Source organism: Ursus arctos, unplaced genomic scaffold (genome assembly GCF_023065955.2).
Source record: "Ursus arctos isolate Adak ecotype North America unplaced genomic scaffold, UrsArc2.0 scaffold_13, whole genome shotgun sequence".
In the NCBI taxonomy this organism is placed as follows: Eukaryota; Metazoa; Chordata; class Mammalia; order Carnivora; family Ursidae; genus Ursus; species Ursus arctos.
Window position 1 is genome coordinate 38,709,741 of NW_026622797.1, and position 12,216 is coordinate 38,721,956.

The 12,216-nt window shown below is 35.4% G+C and overlaps 1 protein-coding gene across 1 annotated transcript in view; it reads right to left on the reverse strand.

Annotated features, from left to right (window-relative positions):
• Positions 1-7,059: 7,059 nt before the first annotated feature.
• CLVS2 (clavesin 2) overlaps positions 7,060-12,216 on the reverse strand; it is a 64,081-nt gene continuing 58,924 nt past the window's right edge. The window contains exon 5 of the mRNA XM_026504736.3: positions 7,060-7,147. Within this exon, the coding sequence (XP_026360521.1) occupies positions 7,060-7,147 (88 nt within the window). The remainder of the gene's footprint in view (positions 7,148-12,216) is intronic.

The window sequence follows — 12,216 nt, forward strand, 5'->3', positions numbered from 1 at the left end:
AAGTAGAAGAAATATTCTTAAGAAATCTCTAAGAAAAGTCAAGGTCAGAGGTGAGAGGGTATATTATGTAGAACTTTAGAAGCAAGAAATTAAAGTATTTAACAATTACTTTTGCATTATAAGGGTGAAAACCCAACCCAATCAGAAAATATGCTCTTCTGCTCTGCCGGTGCTTACAGAGTTCCTATCAACCCTCCTCATTCTTCACTATAAGGACATTGGTTTTTATTCTTGCAGGTTTTAGAAGAGTGAAATGACCTGAGCTCAGTCTTGCTAATGTGTTATAAATCCACTCCAGGGGTCAAGGGCAGAAGCAAAGAAATTAATTTTCAGATTATTAAAATACTCCAGGTTGAAATGTTGAAGTCTGGAAATGGGGTAATGATGTCATGGTTAGAGAAGTGGTCAGAGTGTGGATATTACATTTTGAAGGAGAGCCCACAGTATGAGCTAGCTGATTTTGGATGTGGTTTTGAGAGAGAGAGAGAGAGAGACAGCAGAAAGAGGATGATTGGAAAGTTTTGAGCCCAGAAGGTTGAGTTGACACTTAGGGAGATGGAAAGGTTAAAGGAGAAGCAGGTTCAGGGCGAAAGAAGAGAAGTTTGGTTTTTTGTAAACATTAAATGTGAGATGTTTATTAGACATCCACAGAGAAATGTTTAGATACATGAATTCAAAGGAAAGATATTACTGGTCTTCTCCATGAATGGCAGATCCAAAAAATATTTCATAATTTTCCAGCACTAAAATCTTAATATAGTTTTGAAAAATGTTTAGGTAAAAATGTATAGATCAACACGCAAACATTCAATCCTATGCAACTGAATGAATTATGTTTATATGTGTATAATGTCAACGTTTTTTTCTTAAAAGGCAACAAAGTGTTTATGGTTTCTGTCTGATACTTTTATGATTCCAGTTAGAAAAAAAGGGGGAAGAAGAGAACGTAGTCATCTTTATTTTCAGAGAGAAGTGATATTCGGAGACAGGGTTTCTGATGTTGTTGCTGTGTGAAGACAGAATACACATCAGAGCCCTGACCATTGTGTCCTCATGGACTCTTTTTATTGGCCAAGTATTTAACTCTTGTTATCAGAAACCCTTGGCATTTTGAAATCATTTTCTGCATGTACACTTTAATACACTTGAATGCACTTTTTAGTGAGGAGAATTCCATATCTCCGGCTTTTTATGCATGCTTTGGTAGCCCTGGTTTATTCCCAATCAAGATGCTTCTTCAGTAGCTGCTAGAAACATGGCCTCCTCCTGACATGGCGTCACAAAGAGGCAGCAATAATGATTCTTGATAACCTCAAAAGCTGTATGCAGGGAAGTCATCTGCATTTGAGCCAGAGAAAATCATAAAGTCTACTGAAGAGGGTTCTAGGTAAATGTCTCTTTTCTTTCATAGATGACTTTTCATCTATAGGTAGGTTAAATGAGGGAAAATCACAGAAGATACAAATGTGTATTTATCATTTTTTTTTCAAGCCAGACTGAATAATTTCATTTTATTTAACATTTTGAAATGGGGTATTTTTAATAGAACTTTTTTAAATCAATTTTTTTTATAATTTTGAATTTATGTCTAATGCCATAACTTCAATTTTTTTAATGCCACTCTTTACACAAAGACTGAAATGTTACTTACTGATCATTCCTATTGTTATATGCAACATAAATGTTGATTTGCTTCATTCAAGCTATCCTTTGAAATCTTTTCTGAAAGTTATAGAATACTAAAAATTACATTTTGATCGAATGAATTCTGTTTCCCCTTTAAAAGCTCCAAACAAAGAAGTGTCAGAAAATCTCAGATATTCTAACCTAAATAGCTAACTAAAATTTCTTTAAAAAATAAAGTTATTGTCCATTTTAGATGACATTTTAGAAATTTACATTTCATAGGTGCAACAGAGCCAATACTACCAAATTCAACGTTCACCATATGCAAAATGAATGCTTTTTTAAAAGCAGAAATGTGTATATATTCAAAAATTATATCATACCAACTATACTATTGTATTGGAATAAATAGCTTCCTCAAATAGTAACCAGTGTGCTTAGTATTCTTATCAAGGACTTGTATAATTACCTCTTAGACATCTTGTTTTTTTCTGAACAGTTTTGAAAACAAAAACTACTTGGTTTTGGAATTTTATTTTTCTTTTTTAAAATAAGTTTGAAAACTGAAAACTGGATTAGAAATAAGACAATGCTTTGAATCTCTGTTGTATGTAAACCAGTTATCATCCATTGCAATTTTTAAAAATTATTGCAGATTGGTTTGCTCTTAAAAGTTCCATTAACATTGATTTCAATTTTCATCTAGGTCCCTCTCATTCACCACAAAAAAATTTTGACAGAATAAATGCATTGATATTGATATCATTAAGACACAAATTTTTGTATTGAAACTTGAAACTAACTCCAATACTGACCAAACACCTTCTTCATTGTAACAATGTCCACTATCTACTATAAAAGTGCATAATCTATGCTTATTTTTTTGTCTTAATTTCAACAGTATCATTTCATCCTCCATCTTTGAAAAATAGTACCATTTGGCTATTTCAATCCACAGAATTGCTCTTGTACATTTTTTCCCCACAATCCAAAGGAATAAATCTCCACACTTATCACAGAATAGACTCCATAACAGTATCTTCATGTGTGGGCTTAACCTATGGATGTTTACCAAACTTGAATTTGTGAAAAATTATGTTCTCCAAGCCATTAAGATCACAATATATGTTTCAAAGTCAAGCTTCCTTTTGTGTTTTTACTAATTTTCACCTTTTAAATAGTAAGTAGTGCTAAATAGTTCCAATTGCTTACTGAAAATTTGTTTTTTTCAAATAAAACAAAGAAGAAAACAAATCCTTTTCACTACTGAAGATAATTATATGTCCTGAATATTTAGTCAATCTTCTATTTTTGTGCCAGTATATTTTATACAACTTGCTGATTCTCACATGATCTAACGGCCTCATAAATTTAAAATGCACCATTATTTTTTAGGCCGTATATCTATATAGCATATTTAAATGGAATATATGCCTATGAGCTTTTTGATGTAAAAATGTGGATACTATATCTGAAAATTCAAATATCATGCCAGAGCTCTGCTCCTTTTATTTTGTGTGTTGAAAATCATTCTAAAAAGTCCTCATGGCTGATGGCAACTTTTCAAGTAACCATTAATAAATACGCACAAAGTAATCAAAAAGGATATTAACCAGACCAGTTAGACATTTAGATAAAACATTGGAAGAGTACATAGCCTCACAGCAGGTTTTCTTGATATAATTTCTCTAAAGGACCATAGATATATCCATAAACCTTTAGGTTGTTTGGCGAAGGAAAGGAAGTCAGTTTCTGAAGATAACTGCCGTGGCTCTAAGGGTTTCTTTTTGTGAGTGATAAACATGTTCCCCGAGGTCTAGAACAGTGCTCCATTTTCTTGATGCATTAGAGGGACCTCTGCTCCCTCAGGAATATTACAGAAACTTCAAATGTTTAATTTAACAATGTGACCTAGTTAACAATATTAAAGAGAACCTAGCTGCTTGGCTTTCCTGCTTATGAATGTATGAATTTTCAGTCCTGTAAAGTAAACAAGCATTTTCTGTGAAAAGACTTAAGGAATGTCTGCCTACACTATGAAAACTATTATTGAAATAAAAGAAATCACGTGTGCCCACTTCAAAAACTTCCTTGCAAAGACTCGTATATTGTTTTAGCGTAATGCCAGATTTGTAAATAATGTGTTCGAGTTATGGTATTGAATTGACACAATAAAGACTTAATGCTGTACAGGAACGTTCAAAGCAAGGCCTCAACTACCCTTCTTCAAATGCTATTCCTATTTCACCCTTATGATCTAAATGCGTGTATTTACTTTTCAGAAGAGACTACAAATAGAATCCATATTCTAGTATCACTGCTTTATCTTATTTTTAAAGAGGCACTTCTTCATATTTCCTAGAGTGTATTTTCACGATAATCTCTTCCTTTTACGATATCAGGCAAAAATGTGTGCAAATATCACTGACAATAAAAGGAAAGTTATTTATTTTTAAACCAGCTTTGGAAGCAGCTGCCCCTGAAACAATGGAAGAAAGAAAGGATATAAGAAAGAGCTGACGGAACAGGCAGGGTGAGAGAAGCAGGAACTACTGGCCTGCTCCAAGCCAAACGTGGTAATCCTTTGATGTCTACATATTTTCGGTAACAAGACAAGCTACAAAAGGAAAGCATAGATTTCAAAATAGGCAAATTCATTAGGGCAAACAGCCGGGTGTGTGTGTGTGTATTTGTGTGTGTGTGTGTGCGTGCACGCGCATATATGCACGCACAAAAGAGAGAGAGAGCACGATCACAATTAAATTGACATATAGGAGTGCTTATTTACTAAGTTATGTGACAACAGACGTAGCTACACTACAGGAAATTACATTAGGGGGAAAAAATCCCTAAATGGTGCTAGTTAGTGGATGCTAAAAGGAAAATTTATAAAGTTGACCAAATATCCCTTGACTAAGCAGCTCCCAAAACATTCCTGGACAATGAGTTTACTCATCGATTGAACTAGATAAAGCAATTTCAAAAGGCATCATTGTTGTAATTTGTTCATTCATTTAAACATATTTTACACAATGCAGCCAACTCTCAATTGCTCATTTGAAGAAGAGCAGACGCGCAGCAATAGGGTGCAGTTTCCAATGCTGGGTAAGGGAGAGAGGGGGAATCTTACTTATAATTAGATAGGTATAATACACGTACAATATGCCCTTCTAGTTATTTCTTATATATGACACTAGCCTTATGAGAGGGGAAAGAAGCTGGCTATGCTAGTTGACATCTGAAGCCGGCAGAATTCTAACAACTGGCAATAAACAGTGTATATCAAGAGAAACACATAAGAATGAAAACTTGACCATCCTTCTGTACTTTGTTTCTATTTTATCCTAATGCATCATCTTGCTAACACTTGCTTCTACAGTATATAAGGTCCAAGATTATAAAATGTATGTCAGGTAGGCAAAAATATAAGAATCCTGCGGTTAGGTTCTTACAAAGATTAGAGTTGCTGTGGCTTTTTATCCCCAATTCATTCCAATCTCTATAATATTTATGGGTAGAGCAGAGGACCTGACAGTTTTTATTCTTCCAGACTTGATTTGAGGTTGGCATTTTTAAGGTATATTTCAATCATATTATTTATGTATATTTATGTATTTTTACAAACACTGGATAGTCCATTCATGATACTGCAGATTGGTGTACTGATCTGGATTTTAAGACTTTTGGTATAGAATTGTAAGTGGAATTTTTGAAGCTTTCAACTAAAAAGAATATGAAGGCTGCTCCATGTCTTTATTTCAGTTGGTTTCCAAGAGTTCCTTGAGATATTTTTTGTTCAAAAGAATATTTTAGTGGTAAATTTTCAATCTCAAAAATTACCACTCTGAAAGGTGGTAAAAATCTTGCTTTTTCACATTGAAATTTGAAATTTAAAGTAAGATTTTTAAAATGTGTTATAATTACAGAATTTTTATGAAATAAAACTAAATAACATAAGGATTTCACAACTAGATTTAAACTATAATATGCTATCTCAGATGCTTTCATTATGTCTTATGGATGCAATATGTTCTTTCAATCTTTTCTGAAAAGAAAATCTGTAGTTATAGGATCATTAAGATAATTAACTTGAATTTGAGAGAAATTTTATTACTCTTGGTCACCTGATACTGCCTACATTATGTTGAGACCTGTTGTTTTGTGAAGGAAAAATATATTTCACTAAAATGGCACAGATTCAAGATTGCATTACAAATTAAATTAGAATTTCCTTAAAGCAGGTTCACTAAAAGTCTGTTTCACTATATCTCATTTTCATTAACTTTAGTGGAAGTAGTTTTCCGGAGTTAGCATTTCATGTAATCATTTATAACATCTCTAAGACCATTGAATATGTATGATTTATTTTATAAGCCTGTCACATCAAGGATTTATTAGAGCTCAATAAAAATATATGTGTGCATGTGAATATATATATATATGTGTGTGTGTATATATATATATATATATAAATATATATATATAAATATATATATATATATATATATATATATATATAACCAACCAGTGAACAAGAATTAGAAATTAGCCCCTTATCTGTACACGGCAAATTTATGTCCAAAATTAGTTGTCAAAACACTATTCATGTATGAGTTCTCTTTCTCTTGGTCAAAGAGTTTTTGGGGAAAATTGTTCTTAAAGTACATCAGACATGGATACAAGGGGATCTCAAATAAAAGACACAATGTGAAAACAGCAGTTTAAAAAAAATCCACTCTCTTTCAGAATTCCACATCTTAATTTGGAAAACATATCTTTTCACAAGACTCCGGGAATTAAACAACATAGAAGAGTTCAAGTGTTTAGTTTACCAGCTCCTCTGCCATTCCTTGTCTCCAAAATTCAAGGCCAGTGATAGTCACTAGGACACATTTTCTGTGAAATGAAAATCACTAGACAGGAAAATACATTTATCATATTCATTTCCTAGAATCATCTAGTTACCTGTGTCCATTAAAAGTACATTGGAATATGACAATTTCAGAGAAAAACATTGAAACAATCACTATGAGAGCTGAAATATGGCTTCATAGGAAACAGGGCTACATTTAATTAGCTTCCATTGTGTATGTGTCTTTTCTGGTTTTTGTTATAGTTCATATCACTGGCATGGACTCATGAGCCAATCTTTTCCAATTTCAGTTACTACCAAAGTTTACAAACTTGATGTGAAGATTACATTATATTTACAAAGAACTTGGCACTTACAGAATAAATTATTGACTTTTTTCTTTAACTCCAGACCAGGGCACCCATGGTTCAAGTGAATGGGAAAGCCCAATGCCTTATTTTATATTATGCTACATTAACATGAATAAATAAGTTTCCAGCTGGTCATTCCTCCACAGTGCTGTCCCTGTTGCTGAAAACAGTACCTTCCGTTTCTAATCCATGGGGAGTGCAGAGAAGTTATCAGTCCAGAGAGAGCAAAGGTTGCATGTTTTCTTCCTCATTTTTATCCATGCGTTTTAATACTGTAGGATCCACTACCGATTGGGATCTGGAAATGAAAAGGCCAATGTCAGTGAGTTATTACCAAATAATCCCGTTCCCTTCTCTGTCTTTTCTCCATTATTCCTTCTCTCGTGGATGCGGATTATCTTCCCTACATCAAGGGATTTATGAACTGAGAATGCTCACATTTAGAGAAGGACATGCTTACAGTGGGTTTTGTATCAGAGGGAGAAAACAATCCCCTTTGAGCTCTAAATAGAATAACGAGCAGCAAAGGATTCTAAATGTACCATAATAGGCTTAAGTTCTCCTCTTCACAATTGATCAAGAGTCTTTTCTTTGAGAATGAGAATTTATAGGACAGATGTGTGATAATAGAACATGTCCAAATGGGAAATTATTACAGTGAAACTATTGTTATGAGAAATGAAATAGAAATGATAGGAGCCTTGATTCCTGTCTTAAAGAGTTCTGTGAGGAGTGCCTGAATGACTCAATTGGTTAAGCCAGGACTCTTGATTTTGGCTCAGGTCATGATTGCAGGTTGATGAGATCGAGCCCCGAGCTGGGTTCCACGCTGGATATGGAGCCTGCTTGAGATTCTCTCTCTCTCTCTCCCTCTCACTCTGCCCCTCCCCCAGCTCTTGTGCAAGCTCTATCTCTCTCAAATAAATAAATCAATCTTTTTAAAAAAATCTTGATGAAACAAATTTAACATGAATGTGCATTTTTTTAACCATCATTTTTTATTCCCAATGACCACATTAGAAAAAAAAATCAAAATTTGAGAGTTTTTGTTAAATTTCCCACTAGAACATCTGAATAAAATCAGTCTTACTTTGGAAAGTTTCATGAAACAACTTAAGACTTTAAAAAAAAAAAAGACCTTCTTGTATAGGCAGAGGCACTACTTTCTGATTAGGAGAGCAAGGAATTTGAACTCCTTACACCCGCTTTTGATAGTAGGTGGGAATTATATCTCAATTCATCATTAGGAAACAACATGAAACTGGGAAGGAGGAAAGTCAATGAAACATGCTACTGTTATGGCAGGAAACTGCATTCTTAATAGCTATGGCATTAAAGAAGCAGCTGCCCTTTTAAAATTCTCCTCGGTAATGAATTTTCTCCCTGCTGCTGCATTCCAGCCAATTGGCTACTGCTGTGGCAATATGCCTCTTAGCAAACCTCATTAACTCTCAAAAAAGAAAGACTATAAGCTAAAATACAACTGCACATGCTAATGAAAAAGAACAGCAATGGAACTAATTATCAAAGCAAAAATAATTATAGGATTAACTGATTAATTGACTCATTCATTTAAATAAACTTAAATTCTTTTCTAAAGGGGGAACAAAAAGGAAGGCGAGGGCATTAAAACAGGAATGTTTTATTTCCTCAGTCATTTTCACTATTTTATCTCAATAATAGGTTATATATGTCTATGTCAGAAAGGAGATCAACTAAAGTTGAATTAGCAAATGAGTGAGAGTGAGTGAGAGAGAGAGAAGTGGGGGAGGGAAAGAAGAGAAGAGGGAATAAAAGATTTCGTATCACTTTTAAATGTAGTAATAATTTATCATAGGAAAAATCATTTATCTTGTGAATAAAATACATTTTAACACAGCAGACAATTGCACAAAACACTGAGGAATTAGACGTTGACCACTATTTTACTTAGGTTCAACTAAAAAAAAAATTGTTTCCTAAGAAAAATCCATGTTAAAACACAAAAAAAGTTCATTTAACGTCCTGTACTGAAGTATTAACTTGACAACTGGTACCCACTTAACTACAATTTCCACGAGCAGGGACTTCATCAGTTTCTCTCCTTTCGGTGAACACAACGTGTATTACAGTCTGCTATATAACCGAATCTCAGTGTCTTAATTCTACCCAAGAAATAATTTCTGTACTAAAAGAAGTTTGGTATTAAGCATTTAAAACCAAGAATAATAAAGATAAAGCAATTTATCCTATAAAAAAGAAATTCTTAACAGAAAACACATTTTAAAAATCTCACAAAGTTAGGTTTATTCTATAAATGCTGATGCATATCCTAATAATATCAATCAGAACACAACAAAGCTTTTTAGACAGCACAAGGTGCACAATTTAAGCATTTGCCATAAGGTTCTATTAAAACATATATCATGCACACACATGGGCACACACCCCCACACACAATCTTTTAAATCCTTATGTTCCTTGACTATTAAAAAAAAATGATTAGAGGGTATGGTGATTTTGATGAAATATTTTAAATTACAGTGCACTACAACCTGCGATTAAATTCCTAGTTTGCTTTTATTATGCACGACCGGTATCAGAAGTGTTGGATGATGAATGCTGGCTCCATATGTAGAATAATTCCTCAATAAAACAAGCCATGCAGAAATGATTTCTGATTACGATTTTTTTTTGTTTTTGGGATTGTCCTAAATGTACTGTTATTTTAGTATAGGTTTTTTTTTTTTCTGTCCCATCCAAAACTACAGGGGTATTTGTGCAGGACCACGACTTGTTAGTGCATTGGTCTGTTTCCACTGCAATGAAAGGAGTTGTTTATCATTAACTCATAGCATATCTCAGCAGTCGCCACATAGCCTCTGCTGTCTTTGCAATGAATAACTTGTATTTTTTTTTCATGAAACCCAATCATTTACATTTAATTATTCAGGTATCATTTATTGTGCATCCACAATATGGTGCTGTACCTTAGTGTTTAAGAGGATAGATTTTGAACAGAAGGGGATTCTGATTCCAGTTCTGCTATTTGCTAGCTCTTATGACCAGAAGGAGGCTATTTAAACTTCCTGGATTTTGTTCTTTTAACTGCAGGATGGAGAATAATAACACCTACCCCTACAGATGTACTGAGGATCAAATTCAATAATGCATGCATAAATCACAGCACAAATTCTGGCAGATAGCAAATGGTAGCAGTTAGGGAGATGACTTATGGTATCCTATGGCCTGTTTTCCAATACTAGCAGTGACATGTGGAAGTTACCTCCTCTGTATCTGGGTCTCCTCACCAATGAAAGGGGCATAGCACTACCTGATTATTTGTTTACAGAAGCAAAGGAGTCGATATATACAAAGCATTAGATGGAGTTTGACAGGTAGTAACAATAGATGTTGAATATTATTTGATAAAATTGGAGATCATATTACATTGGCAATGTTAATATTGCTGCTCACTGCAGCTGTTATGTGCCTATCCTGGGCACTATCCTGGGTACTAGAGATATAAGGTAAAAGATGTGCCCCTAGTATAAGGCCCCCACAATCTACTGAACTTTGTATCTTTTCACGTGACCATGCTATTCCTCCACAAATCAACACAGGAAAACAAAGTCTTCTTCCTATACATCTAGCTAAACTTCCCTGAAGGAGGAAATATCTACAAGTCTCTGATGAAGGTATGATTTTTTTCCTCTCAGTCTAATGATATTACAAAACTGGAAAAAAAAATGGGGGAGAGGAGAGCAGGGGGGATTCTAGGAACAATTGTCTCCCATCCTTGATGGGGAACTGCCACTCCCTGACACACAGAAGGTGAGAATCAAATGAAATAACTTTCTTTTTTTCTTTTTTAAGATTTTATTTATTTATGTGACAGAGAAACAGCCAGGGAGAGAGGGAACACAGCAGGGGGAGAAAGAGAGGAAGAAACAGGCTCCCAGCCGAGGAGCCCGATGTGGGACTTGATCCCAGAACGCCGGGATCACGCCCTGAGCCGAAAGCAGACGCTTAACGACTGCGCCACCCAGGCGCCCTGAAATAACTTTCGTAAGCTCATTCTTCTAAGTTTTCAGATAGAACCCCAAAATCTTCACATGATACAAAACCTACACCAAACAAAGGATGTCTGAAATTCTAATCAATCCACGTCAGAAGCAAGAAACTCAGGGTTGGGGAGGTCGACGTGCTGTGAGCCAAGTCTGCAGAGGACAGAATGGCCTAATTAATTGGGGAAGAAAATCAGGATCCAAAAAGACTTCAAAAGGTGGACAGACTGAGCCAAATCTAACAAGATGGTGTTAATCAATTAAAATTATCTGCTTGGAGGAAAAAGCTAAACACGAAAAGAGAGAATTATGAGGATATGGATCTGTAAGTCAAGAGCCTTCTAGTGCTAGGGAGCTCAATATGAATCAGCAATGCGCCTTGGCTGCCTGAACCACAGCAACAGAGTCAACAACAGAAACCAAAGGAAGCCAGTGAGGGCAAAGCTAGGGTTCTGGAACTTAGATGCAAGTAGTAATAGCATCAGAGTCGCCTATTCAGTTCTGAACACGGCACTTGAAAGGGACCACTGACAGCAGAGCACATTCACTCCACTGGTCCCCAGTGAGCACCCTCCATGTTTGTTCCATGCCCTACTCCAGGTGCTGGAGATTCAGAGAACAGGATAGACAAAGCCACTGAAGTCTTCATGAAGCTTAAATTTGGGGAGGGGACATAACGTTAAATAAAATGAGTCATTTATTTGACAAGCAGAAAATAAAGGAGGTGACTGATAGGGAGTGACCAGAATGAGGAGGAAGTAGAGTTGATTAAGACCTAGTGGTTGATAAAGACCTAACCACTCCCTTAGGGAGATGACCTTCGATTAGGAGATGCAGGAAAAGAGCATCCAAAGCAGCAGTGACAAGTGGAAAGGACTTTAGAAAGGAACAAGCTGGAGAAGGAGGCTGCAGGAGCTGAAAGAAGGATATTGTGGCTGAAAGAGAGGGAGGAAAGAGAAGGTGGGATACACTTAGAAGGGTGAGGGGGCAGGATCAGATCATACAGCACTTGTAAGCCACGTTACAGAACTGATTTTATTCACCATATAATCAGCAGTCATTAAAAAATTTAAAGCATAGAAGTGAAATGATCTGACTTAGATTTTAAAAGATCTTTTAGATTGCCATGTGGATAATAAATGGGAGCCTGGGGAGCAGGGTTAGGGTAGAGGCAAAGACACCAGGTAGGAAGTTTGGGAAGAGTACGGACACGCAGACTGCAGGTGATAGGATACACCCAGAATGTGGAGGATATGGAGAGATATGTGCTCCAAGGAGGGCACCACATTAGAGAACATGTCACGGAAGTGGTTGAAGGATA